General features: G+C 37.8%; 1 protein-coding gene across 1 annotated transcript in view; it reads left to right on the top strand.

The window, feature by feature from the left end:
* The window catches only part of LOC139131805 (relaxin receptor 2-like), a 59,755-nt gene that overhangs the window by 12,781 nt on the left and 32,161 nt on the right, over positions 1-14,813 (top strand). Inside the window, exon 2 of the mRNA XM_070698075.1 lies at positions 12,870-13,019. Within this exon, the coding sequence (XP_070554176.1) occupies positions 12,870-13,019 (150 nt within the window). The remainder of the gene's footprint in view (positions 1-12,869; positions 13,020-14,813) is intronic.

A 14,813-nucleotide genomic window follows, 5' to 3' on the forward strand; every position in this document is an offset into this window, starting at 1 on the left:
CACGACACGAAATAATTGTAACATCGCAGAACAGACCGACGACGCACAGACAAAATTTAAACAGTGACATTATTCCCACTCTCACTCCTGAGAGCACGCGAGCATGCATTCGAATGGAGGCTCGCTTAAATATAAAGGTGTTTGGGCACTGCGCTGCGCATTTTTGTTAAAACATGAACTGCAGTCGCATTGCGATCAATAATTTCGGCCTACACACAAGTAACTCGCCTCATGTGCACACAAAATCAGCGTCTGACTGACGTTGAATACTTGTTATACAATACGCCGAAGGCGTACGGGAAAAAATGGTGTGATTCCGTTAAGAAGCCCCAGGAAATAGGGTAGGTCGGTCGGAAACTTTTTTATTATTTTATTTTCACTTCATTTTGGCCCATAAAAAACAGCACAATTCGATAAAACTATGCTTGACTTTTGAAAATGAGAAAAAAAAATAGTTGAGGGTCAGACGGCATTACATAGGTTGGGTTGGTCGGGTTACAGGAAACACATATTTCCTTCATTCGGCCTAGTGCTAAATTATCTTAAACCCCAAAAGCTCTATCTTGCATTTGATTGACATCAAAGTGTCCTGATATTTCTCAAGTATTCTTGGAATTTTAACAATTAAACAAAGATAGCCTTATTGCAACAGCATCTATTTCGGGACAGAATTGGCAAGCCGCGCTAATGATATTCACTTGATCCAACATCATATTGAAAAACCAGATATGAACTGAATATGCTCACGTGTTTTAGAACAGGTTCATCAATAGTAGTACGCTTCACAGAACAATAAGATGTTAGCACTATATGTAGCAGGTTTTTTCAACTTCGCACAGTACTCTCAGAGTTTAATCACTAATTACAAAACTTTATTTAATATGCAAATGAGCTGTTAATTAACTTGACAACGCTCAATGCTTTATGGGACAATTAGATATCCATCAGATCAACATTTGTAGCACGTTTTATTTAATTTAATGCTGTAATTTTAGAGTAATGTCACTATTACAAAGTTCATTAAATATGCAAATAAACCCTAAATTAACTTGACACTGTTCAATGATTCATAGCACAATCAAATATTTATCAAATCAATATCTGTAGCACGTTTCACAAAAGTTTGGTGCCGAAATTTCAGAGTTATATATCTAATTACAAAGTTTATTAAATATGCAAATGAACCCTTAATTAACTTTACACTACTAAATGCTTTACAACACTGTTAGACATCTGTCGTATCAGTATGTGCAGCAGTTTTCATCACATTTGATGCAGTTATTTCGGAGTTATATGACTAATTATAAGACTTCATGAAATATGCAAATGAGCTAATTATTAACTTGACACTGCTCAATGCTTCTCAGTACAATTGGATATTTATCAGATCAACATCTGTAGCAAGTTTCATGAAATTTAACTCTGTAATTTTGGAGTAATATCACTAATTACAAAGTTCATTAAATATGCAAATGAACCCTTAATTAACTTCACACAACTAAATGCTCTACACCACAATTAGATATCTGTCGGATCAGTCTCTGCAGCAGATTTCATCACATTTGGTGCAGTTATTTTGGAGTTATATCACTAATTACAAAACTTCATTACTGATTTGTTAACTTGACACTGCCAAATGCTTCTCAGTACAATTAGATATTTATCAAATCAATATCTGTACCTAATTTCACTGACTTGGGTGCCGTAATTTCAAAGTTATATACATAATTACAAAGTTCATTAAATATGCAAATAAACCCTTAATTAATTTCACACTACTAAATGCTTTACACTACAGTTAGATATCAGTCGGAATAGTATCTGCAGCTGATTTCATCACATTTGGTGAAGTTATAACGGAGTTATATGACTAATTACAGACCTTCATAAAATATGCAAATGAGCTATTTATCAACTTGACACTTCCTAATGCTTCTAAGTATAATTAGATATATATCAGATCAATATTTGTTGCAAGTATCATCAAGTTTAACGCAGGAAATTCAGAGTTATCTCACTAATAACAAAAGTTCATTAAATATGCAAATGAGAAGATAATTGACATGACACTCACAGTATCATCATAATTTTCTTAGATTGTCATCTGTGACAAGTTTCATGAAATTTTGTGCAGTATTTCTTGATATATGTCTACACTGTAATTACCGTCTCCATAGGGAAACCATTGTAAGGAAAAAAACGATATTGCATAACTTCATTAATATGCAAGCCACACTAACAAAAATCTAATCAGTTCTTGCAAGTAGCATATGGTACCTGTGTACCAAATCTGACTTGAATCCGTTCAGGCGTTTTTGAGTTATCGTGTAAACAGACAGACAGCACACACACACACTAACACACACACACACACACACACACACGGACAGACAGACAGACATCGCTATGACAATAGCCCACGTGTTTACACACGTGAGCTAAAACCGGTCATATTACAAAAAAGAACAGATAGATGTCCATTGCAAGTGGTGTCATGTGTTCAAGTGGATGAAACCATGTTGTTTCAACCATGTTGTTTCTAGAGGTAACACAAGTACAAAGGTAATCTTACTACTTCCGCATTCGTTTAGGCATATTGGAACAAAGAGAATCTGTGAAACTCTATTTTACAGCTTTAGAGTGAACACAAATCAGCATAGTTTGCCATCATTCAACAGGCATTGCCCAATTACACGAAGAGGTACCCATTACCCACTGCCCAATGGAGCAATGAGGAGTAAAGTGCCTTGCTCAACTGAGGGCACAACCCTGTGCTAGAGTCTCGAACTCACCATCCTCCAACAATGAGTCCGCTACTCTGGACCTAGCAGGTCTCGAAGTCACCATCCTCTAATAGTGAGACGGAACCCTAACCACTACCCCAAGGTGCCTCCCAAAGCATTGGTATCCTTCCAACACATTGCAGTTTTGTGGACGGCTAGCATATTGTCAACTTGGGCGTTTGATGAGCATTTAGATAATAAAGTCGTCTATGTCCAGCTGTGCAAATGTAAAGGGTTGGTCGATTGAACTTTTGTTTGTGAAGCAGTCAGACTATTACCATAAGGAGAACTGTATTCGCTGCAGGTACACCAAATATTTGCGTCACAAAGAGTAACATGCCTGGGAAACATCCTTAAGAATGATTACACCATACTGCGTCACGCAGATTTACTCGTGTGGTTCTCCCCTCAACCTGTTTCTCCTAACTCATCTCCCGAAAATCTAATAAAAACAAGATCATTTATCATTATAGAAAGTGGCAAAAAGAAAAATGTAACCGGTAGGTCAGACTGTCATTGCATCGTTTCAATCTAGCTCTTCCCAATGCATCGATTGAAAATACTCCCCTAACATCGATTTGAATAGATGGAACATACGCACCAGCCATTTCCTTTACAACAACATTACTCGTGATAACTATATCATTTGTTGAATGGGTGTATAATATACTTATTTTGGATTATGTATCATTGTCACATACATCCATTATTTGACCAACTATTACCTTGAAGGGAGGGGTCGTCCCGTCTGCGGCTGCGCGACTTTCTTTGTGACAAACATTCCACTTCCAAGAAAATGGAGATGACATTTAGTGCAAATTGAAGCAAATTTAGCATTTATGGATATTCATTGTTCACCAGTTTTGTAGCTTTCCAGTCACTACAAAACTTTGTCAAATGACATTTGCTTGCGTCCCCTTGTTTGTATAAAGCTGCTTTGGCAGCGGTTACCAGTTTCAAACTTTTGATTTGCACAAGGAATGTTGGGATATGTTATGAATAGCAACAGACTCGTTGTATGGGTCTTACACGCTCAGCTTTAGACGGGAACACTTCCGTTTAATATTGATTATTGTGCATTAAAGGGACAAAGTCGGCCATTTTCATGAATTTTGTTTGATGCAAGATACTACTTATTGTTTGACATGTTGAAAGATATTGAATAAATGAGTGACCGTGCACATATTCGATCTCGGTTTTAGACAAATTAAATGAAATCATGGCGAAAATGAATAAATGGTCATGACCATTAATTCATTTTCACGATGGTTTCAAGCATCGTGTCTAAACCCGGGGTCGAATATATGCCTGGTCACCAATTCACTCAGTATCTTTCAACATGTCAAACAATATAAGTAATATCTCGTATCAAACAAAATTCATGAAAAATGACCGACTTTGTTCCTTTAAGCAAGTATTTATACGCAATATGCGTTTGGCAAATTAGCTCTTTGCATTGCGCGCAGTCGTCATCTTTGATTGACAAATAGTTGACTATGAAGACGTCGACATCATACAGTTAGGATCATCTCTACTGTGGTGTACAGCGCAGGGAACATCTAAATGGTGCAAAATGCACATACAGCGTATCAGTCTTGCAAAAACAAGGCCTCAAAAATAGTTGCTGCCGTTTGAAACCTCGAGAATAGAACAGTGACAAGTGTGACCTTTACACTATGAAAGGGAGGTGATAAACTGCATGTAATGTTGGTATATAACGTAATACTCTTCGTCTCTGCAACTTTACACAAATCCACATAGTGTTAATCAAATATGGATGCGTCAGCCATGTTTATGTGTACTTAGACGGAACGTCAGTGTTTTGGCGACGCATTTTTTTCGCATGTTACCGGAGAGGCAATCAATAATTGTCTCCGATAGGTGACCAAATTGCTTTAAATACTGCTATGGCCCATTTAGGGTCTTAATTAGTCGCTTCGCCTCAGTTTGTTGTACCTATTTAGATCGGCGTAGTTGTCATACAGCCAACGTTGTTTGTGGGAACTGTCAATGAAGCATCGGAATGTGATGGGTATTAAATTAGAAGCACAAATTGAGTGTGACGGAAAAAAGCAAGACTGCTACGAATGCGGGGGCATCGCATGGCAAGACGCAACAGCATTCCTAGTCTATTTAAAGCTGACTACCCACGGAACCCAGAGTTAACTGTTTTTTGTCACTTGGGCCACGTATGTTTACTCCATCAAAGTCGCAACACCCAATAACTTCTGGCTGTTGCGACATTTAATTAACTTGATACCAAACTGACACCTCTGACGCACACGACAACCTTAATGTGCCCTATGTATTCAGTAATTATTAAATTACGTCACCGCAAGCGACGCATCGAGGTAGTGAAATGTCAGTAAGTCTAAGTGACATGAATGATGTCATTTCGACTTTTCCTGACCTCTCCCGCTCTGGAGATAATTTCATTTCGCATTCAACGTTTCTATTACTCCTTAATCAATCTTTTCTTTTGGAAGGAAATTACCCTACCGGCCACAGATACGATCGCCGACCTCATCTACTTCTATTTCTTTCCATTGAAAGACATTCCAGAATTTTTTACTTAACCTGCGTGTTTCATAGGAATGCTAAATGGACCATATCATCTCCTGTCAGCTGTGATAGGTGAGGGTATTTGTAACTCGATCCATCGACGTGAAAATGCCGTGTAAACGAAAGTGCGGTGGCCCTGTCACGGGCTGAATGTTAGGGATAAGAGAAAACGGATACTTGTTTTCACCGCAAACCAATTAAAATCATATCGCATTCGTGCTATCGCGATCAAATTGCGGTTGGCTAGCGTTTCTTTCCCATACACCATGCTTGCGTAAAGAGACTCTGAGATTGATATCACTGAAATGAGAAACAGGTGGTCTTCTGAAGTTAGTCATACGTTTTTGCTGCCATGCACCTAAAATGTGGAAAACTTAAGGACAACCACTTGTTTGATACCATTTTCATTAATTTCGTTCTTAAAGAGAACACATTTCTACATTCTCCGTAGGAAATATTTTGAAATAAAAATTATCAACCTTTTATCGAAATGACGTATTTTCAACACTTTACAATATTACTGTTGACAAATTAATTTTGATCCGAAATAAAACCCAGCTGTTGTAAACAATAACTTCGAACTTTACACGCATGCAAGTTGTATTAACAAGCTCAATACTTGGCTTTTTCGAATAAAAAACAGGAGGAATCCAAATCAAACGTTTGGGACGGCGCAACTTCATTGAGTTGGTTGTTGCCATGCCACGTCAATCCTCTCCGCCACTGTGCTAAATCAAGCACGAACCGCAACGTTTGTCTATAAATGTCGCAAACTCTTCAAAAACGTGACCTCTATATACAATTCACACGTCATGTGAAGCTCATTCATAATATAGATATCACGTGACTCCCGGTGTTTAGATATCCTGTCACTATTACGTTTCGTTCGCCAAATGTTTCCCGGAGGAGGTCATGGATGCAAGTATTATTTGTATTTGCTAAGTGTATATATATATATATATATATATATATATATATATATATATATATATATATATATATATATATATATATATATATATATATATATATATATATATATATTTAATGTTTGCTATTGCTTCGAATATTGACGAACGCCTCTCCCTTTGGAGTCTAGGTGTACACTATTTATTATGTTTTGAATGTTTATAAACTCTGCAGCTTAGATAGATATAAACTGTGAAAGAGGATGACTTTGATGGATATATTCTGTGTACGAGCAATGTGTCATTAAATTTGTGAAAGGGCAGGCAGTGAATTCTTACTGTCAATACTTCCACAGACCTTCAATGCTTCCAGTCATAATTACATTTAGTTGCCAATGGCAGAAACGTCTGTCCCTGTTTACCGACCATGGGTAATTGAAAAACGTCTGTCCCTACTGTAAGGGATTATGAATAATTGGACACGATTGCGTTTGACCTCAGACGCCCTCTCTCCCAAACGAAAGTTTGAAGTGCGAAAATCCGACCACAAAATTATGATTTGAACTTCTCCGAAACACGATAAATTACTGAAAGAGGTTAGTGGAAGTTTAAACTGCTCACAGGTGTTTCAAAAACAACATTTTATAAACAAAATATGTACGGTAATACAAAGTATCACGCATGAATACGTTTTCCATCATGGCACAATCATGACAGATGCAAGATATAGTTGGTCCGAGTTTGCGCACTCGGTGTGTCATGCACGTATTTAATTAATCACAGCCCCTAAAGATTTGGACCAGTTAGATTGCAAGGCATACATTGAGCAAGTTGTAGTATATATTTAAGTTTTCAATGAACTTACAAATGTTAGTCTTGATAGTGTCAAGTTTGAACAAAGTTGTCTCCCGCTTGTTTCACAAAATGGGTGCAAGCAGTATCGTGAAATTCGGTATTGCTAATTCGACTCCTTCATGAGCACACCTCGCCAAACGCAATACTTTTGTCGCATACTATACTGCGATTAGGCATGCGGATTTTGGAACAATCGAGTTAAAACACGCGTTAACTTCGTTTTGTGAATATTATACGGTTCAGCTAGTGTCTAATATCGGTTCTTCTTCTTTTCTGCACTCACATGTCAAAACAGACATAAACTTCCCGCCGAAAGTTAGATTGATTCCGACTTTCATTGTTAATGTGCAACTGATGGCGGTTTCTTTTTTTTTGCGTGCAGGGTAGTCGAGTTAGGTTTGATCCTAAGCATTTGGCTCTGATGAACGTCTAGGTACTAGATACTCTCATGACATCTCAAGAATTGCGGAAAAAGTTTAAATTTTACTTCAATTCGCCGGTTGTAGCTACTTGTTTAACAGTGTGTATTGATTATTATATAATAGCTTTGTCAATACAAGTGAATTCTGTGACGTCATACCCTCAGATTATTATTGATAATATATCCGATTATCCATCATTGTTACCCAATATGTTTTCTACATCTACAAATTCACTGGCATCCCCAAAACTATGGACAAAAGCAAACTTTGCACTCCATAATGTACGAGGCGGAGCCTCGTACATTTTGTTGTGCAAAGTTTGCTTCCGTCCTTTATAGGCCAGGAGTGGGTACATTGTTGCTTAAATCATCTGAGAACCACAACGCAAAACGTTTTCATGATCCAATCGAAAAATATCCTTAATCACCTAATCCTACACGGTCTTGAAAAATTCCCTCTTTGACAATACATGATAAGTTCCCTTCACACATTTACCCCGTATAGCTTGGCTAAAACTGTTTTGAAAATTTTTAAAGAAAAATTGCATAGCCCTGGCCCTTATCGTATTAGACGATCAAGACTTGCAAACTCTGGCTTTTGTACCTGAAATATAAATGTGCCAGAAACGCGAGTTCTTTATTGAACAAAACTGGGGCTGGTCTGCATGCAAGCTATACCTCTTCAAAATTATTCAGGATTTTTGTTTAATTATGAAAATACAATTCCCTCTGGGCCTTGCCCTGTATGATCGTTATCGCCGCGAGCATCGATGTTATCAAACATCTACGCTCAAAACAAAGCCAATAATACCTAACAGAAAATTGCCCGTTGCTTTCGATAGATCCCAGCAGATATTGATGTTACATCATTTCGTTAAATTGGTCGAGTGCAGCAACATTTTCAAACGGCGCGTTTACACTCTTGCGGTCAAAAAGCAATTTCCAATCAGACGAGGCCAATAAATCTTATGATATCGATCACTTGTACTGATCTCACGATTGCAACAGAATAATTGCAGCTTTATCAGATTCCGAATAATGTTATTTGGAATGTAGAATATTGCCAACAGTTGAGATAAAACTGCGACCGAACAGCTAAATTGCTAAGAACGTATGTCTAGTAACTATCACCCTAACCATTCACGTTAACAATGTCGGAGATACCTATTCTGGTGTGTTCTGGTCATGTCTGATGTCTCCCAAATGTCATAAAAATATGAATGACTGATCGTTAGCAAATGTAACTTCATTAACCGTTCGAGGAGATTCAATAGTACAACGTCAAATTAGTCTTGAGGTCACCAAATCTATCATCACCCGTTGATTTTGGTGTCTTGCAATTTATTGGTTTGTATGACACCCATTAGTCTCATAGCGATTGCAAATGGACACGAATAGCGTGTGGGAATTGCGATTTTTCAAAGACTGAGACCAAAATATCTGTTAGTGGTATTTAGGAGAATTTTAGACTTACTCGGACAACCTTTACTCGTTAAAACTAGTCAACATTGCACCTCCGACAGTGAGCATTGTTGAAACCTGCAGATTGCAGATTTTGGGAATAATGTGTACATGCCACGTGATAATCAGAGCATCCCCGTAATCGGGTTACGTTTCCTAATATTGTCGAATCTCTGGATTCGGATGTATGCAGTATCAACGAAGATGTATTTCAACCGATGAAACACAACTGCATGCTTGAATTTCTCTACTGTTTTCTAGAACAAAGAATTTGGTACATTTTGCATGTCAGCGTCAGACGTTCGTTTCCTGGAATATTCTTTCGATCGACTCGTATCACCAAAATCATTTACAACAGTTTGTCTTTTGTCTCTTCTGTTTTATATCAACCTATTTGAAATTTGGCCGCTCAGGTCAGGTATTCTAGCGATCAAACGCATTACCTTTGAGTCTGTGCAGTATAGTGAGTTAGTTTCTGCAAAATCTGTATCGCGTTCACTCCACTCATCGCGGTCACCCCACTCACACGTTTCATATGAAAACAGCACACAAATCATCGCGTTCACTTAAAGGTATACTGTCACCTCTTCCAATTTTGCTACAGTTACCATGGAAAGAGAAAATCTAACCATTCACAGATTTTAAGCGGGTGGCCGCTTTTTAAAAACAGCGCCCTCGTATGGGCTTTTTGAATACCAAGGAACGCCCTTTGACCATATATGGGGATATTTAGATTACAATTGACTGTATACCTTTAATCCAAACGTTCACAAATCACAGACTTGAACCCGGTCTTACCGACACGGGAGGAGCTGTTACTCCACAAAGTCTACTGTGCGACACGCGAACTAACGGTGTGACATTTGACCGAGCAAGAGAGACATTAGCTGCAACTGTTGATAAATTTGTCTTACAAAACAAGTACGCTTTTATTCACCTCTCTGAAGTATATATTTATTTACAAAGTATTAGCCTTGCGATAAAAATGTGTTGACAAATAAATCATTGTCTAGACTTGAAATCCAATTGTCGACGGCGGCATTGGACAAAACACACACACATGGGCTGTATTCATAAGTCGCACACGGAACTTTATAAAGTGATATTATTTGAGTAGAACAGGGACACGTTTTTCAAGGAACAAAATAAATAACCTGGAATAATACTTGCAAAGGTACAGCAGGTGGAGCTGTACCGGACATCCTATTAGTGTCAAACTACAAATTATGAAATCGTTCCAGAAGGCAGTATTAGGTTTTGACTAACTACGATCAGTTTTACTTTAGACGTCATCTCGATGTACCTTTAACATTTTACTTTTGCGAATGCGAATCTTTTGCAGAAGGAAGATCACATTCATTTTTTATAACATTTTACCTGTCAACTCGGTGCATTTCTGATGAAATATGTCTTTTCATATATCACTTACCTTTTTGATCGAGTAAACTCCAATTAATAGTTCTGATGCGCCCCCCCCCCCGAAAGAAAGGTTGCGTCTTCGAAATCCATTGCCTCGCGGATCCGGCGAACAAAGCGTGACGTACATTTTAGATAATTTCCTTGTGGCATTCTAGCAAATGCCAATCTGCCTTCTGTATTAAATTTCTTATAATATTATTCGCTTCGGCGCAGGTGGCTGAAAATAAGTTCACAGTTTATGTTTGCTTCAGCAACTTTTCTGTTTGGTGTAAATCACAAATGTTTCTTTTTTCCCTCATATCTTTTGTTTATCCGTTTATAGTACTATACTGAGTACATCATCCATCCCAACACAGAAATTGCGTGACTGTGACGAATGCCCAATATTTTTTACCAAGTCTTTAACCACGTGATACATAATGTCACATTTATCAAACAATGAATTAAACGTTCAAATACGCAGGTGACGCAAGTAATAGTTATTCCCACTGGGTAATGGTTATTCTCGATAAAAAACGAGGAAAAAATATTCTCAATTTACTATACTTTGGTAGTAAGCTCATAACTTAGAATGGGAGGGATGAAGAGGTGCTTTGTTCATTCTATACTTTACACACAAGATCACACATTGCAATTGTCGTCGTCAACTGCTACCTAGACTTTCGACAGTCCCTGGGTCTTTTTCCGTCTCTTATTGGTGAAGTCTCTCGCACATACGATGGGGAGGGGGATCGCAAGCGTAGCGCCGAAGGCACGAGCTAGGCATTCCGAAAGCTTACGTTGACGCTCGCGCCTTCGACTCGGCGCTTTGCTTGCGATTCTCCCACCGTCGTATGTGCGAGATACTACACCAATAAGAGACAGAAAAACGCACAAGTGACTGTCGACAGTCTTACTGCCACCATAAGACCACCTCATCCATGTGTAAATTCTTTGAAAGGACTCTGCCATAGTGCACATTTTAGCCGTAGTACCTTCTAGCCTTCTGAGCTGCGCAAAGAACTGTCTCAACAGGCCCCAACAATTTGACATTTTAGTCTTTTTTAGGGTCTATAATTAAAACGAACACGCTGAATTTTGATAGTTTATAGTTACAAATACCTTGTTTTTTTGAGTACATATGCGTGTGTGCTTACACATACTAACGTAAAAAATCATATCCTTTTACTTTGGAATACTTCCAATAGGAAAAGATTCTCAGATTACGTGATTATTTAGTGTTTGATGCCACGCATCGGCATATCTTATATTTTACACATACACACATACATAAACACAGAAACCCACAATACATAGATACACAAATACATACATACATACATACATACATACATACATACATACATACATACATACATACATACACAAACATACATAGATATACATACGTCAAATCTTTCTACATACACATGTCAAAAATCTGAGCTAGAACTGTCAGGATAGGGTGTCAGCAATGAGGAAGAACTCGTGGATCCATCTTCGTTGTTATAGTTGACTAAATGTCTTTATTGCATCAGGCGTTGTGACCGATTCTGCCTGACGGCCGTTACGTGCAGCTAGCTCGGTACCAGCGAGATTAACAGTTAAATAGTGATGATCATGCCAAATAGTGGAAATATCCGACTATTAATATGATACATACTTAGTGGATACGGAAGTCGCAAATGACACAATAGCGCGACTTTAAATCAAGCGCATCACTTTACACTTGTCCCTGTGAGGTACGCTGCCATCGTATTCTTTCAGACTCACTTCGTGAATAAATTAAAAACATTATTTAACAGCTCAATATGATAAGTCGTTACAGTATAGTAACAAGGAGGAAGCACGCAGATTTTCTTCACGAGAAGAAGTACTTATCGGGTGGACTTTTTAACTGTGTGAACGAGCTCTGCCATGTTGTTCATACCGTGCTGGTATTTCGTGGCGCCATTCTTGCTGTAGTCCCGATCGAGTAGAAATGCGCCGGACGTATCGCGACAGAAAACGCTAATGTATGGCGAAACGTAAACCTTTTAGACGGTGAATCAACCAGCAAGGCACAATTATAGAAATATGACACATTCGTACATTTATGTACTATATATACATACATAATATATCATGATTTAATAGGTATAAAATCTCTCTCTCTCTCTCTCTCTCTCTCTCTCTCTCTCTCTCTCTCTCTCTCTCTCTCTCTCTGTCCCGATGTCATATATAATATAGTCCAGCGTTATACATAATACGTCTAGGCATACACAAGTGCTTATATGCACACATCAATACACACATCCAATCGTATATTCTCACAAGTTTTGAAATTTCGGGTGACTGATCCTTGTGACCTGATTGACCGAAAAGTCAGAATTGAATAATTGAAGCAAGACTCTCTTGTCGTTACATTTGGTTTGAAGTCCGCGCTTCGCAAGCCTTGCCGATAATGTTTTCTCACTGTTTTTCTGTCTATTTCCTTCACAGGGGTGACCTCAAACGAACTTCCGCAATCATTTTCTTGCCCAGACGGTTACTTTCAATGCGGAAATGTAACGGAGTGCGTGCACCAAAAATACTTCTGCGATGGCAAAGCGGATTGTTTCGACGGATTTGATGAAATACCAACAAAGTGCAGTAAGTAGGAAACCTAACTGGGAAAAAGTGTCAATGAATAATCTTGTTCTCTCATTCGTTTGTGAGGTGAAGGTCTTTGCTGACTGATTTATAAAAATTAAGTTTCTTTTGATACAACAATTAACGAAGAATGGAATGGAAAGCTAATATTGTTAATTGTTGTAGAGGATGGAAAAATGTTACCCTTTTATTGCGCTTGCAACGGATATGTGTCAATTTTATGCGATTCTCAAAATCTTGAATTTATAAATAAATAAATGTTTGAGCGTCTATTTGTCTTTGTCTGCCTGTCTGTATGCAGACATAATGTTATGTCTTCGCATACTGTGATGTAAACATGATATATATGAATACACCAGTGTGTATCTATCTATCTATCTATCTATCTATCTATCTATCTATCTATCTATCTATCTATCTATCTATCTATCTATCTATCTCTGTCATAGGAACCCATGACGACACAGTGCTCAGGGTATTTGCACGAGGACTTACGGTGTATTCTGCGGCCGTCCCCTCATGGGCGTCTAGCGAATCCGGGGACAGCAGAATTCACCACAAGCCCGAGTGCAAATACTCCGAGTACGCCGCGCTGGCAGTCTCACCATATGTGCTTCTTTTATAAGTCCCCAAGACGAAGTCCAAAGGATTTATGGTTTGGGCTCCGTCCATCCGTGCGTCCGTCCGCCCGCTGCCCGTCCACGCAGATATCTCAGACATACTTAAGCCAATTCCTTTCAAACTTTGTACAAGGATAATACACAATGGCATACATAGGCACGTCCATTGTTTTGGGTATGGCATGCATAATAAGCGCATATTTGCATAATTAGTGATTTTTGAAAACAAGCTCTCTTTCTTAAGAGACTGTACCAAATTTGATGAAACTTGTTACACATGTTGGTCACACAGAGCTCAAATAGCACACAGAAACATTTGTCAGTATTCTGTCAATTAATTGCTAATTTGCATATTTTATAAACATTTTTGAAATTAGGGTGCTCTGTCAGGAAATACCGACTCAAATTGGATTAATCGTGGACCAGATGTTGGTATACCAAAGCTGTGAGAATGTGCAAAGACATTAAGCAGGATCATGTCATTTGATTGTGAAGTTGCATATTTAATGAATTTTCATAATCAAATAATATGTCAAGAAATACTGACTCAAATTTGATGAAATTTGGTACAAATATTCATATACTAAAGCTGTAGATGTGTGCAAAAACATTTAGCAGGATCATGTCATTTAATTGCTAATTTGCATATTTGATGAATTTCTGTAATTAGAGGAAATATGTCTAGACATACTGCAGTAAATTTAATGAAACTCGGTACAGATGTTAATCTCAAAGTGCTGTTACAGCAAACAAAGACATTCAGCAGTATCTTGTCAATTAATTGCTAATTTACATATTCAATTAACTTTCCTAATTAGTGTGTTATGTCAAGAAATACTGCAACAAATGTGATGAAACTTGGTACAGATGTTGATCTCAAAGTGTTGTAGTAGCATGCAAAGACATTTAGTCATATGATGTCAATTAATTGCATATTTGCATATTTGATGAATTTTCCTAATTAGGCCGGTACGTCAAGAAATACTTCATCAGATTTGTTGAAACCTGGTACAGATATTGAGCTCATGATGCTTAAACTTTACTTTGTATGACGAAGTTTATAAGTATCATGTTAATAAATTTCTAATTTGCATATTTAATAATCTTACTAATTAGTGTGATATGTACAGAAATACTGCATCAAATTTTATGAAACATGGTACAGGTATTGATC

The sequence above is a fragment of the Ptychodera flava genome, chromosome 4 (assembly GCF_041260155.1).
Source record: "Ptychodera flava strain L36383 chromosome 4, AS_Pfla_20210202, whole genome shotgun sequence".
Lineage (NCBI taxonomy): Eukaryota > Metazoa > Hemichordata > Enteropneusta > Ptychoderidae > Ptychodera > Ptychodera flava.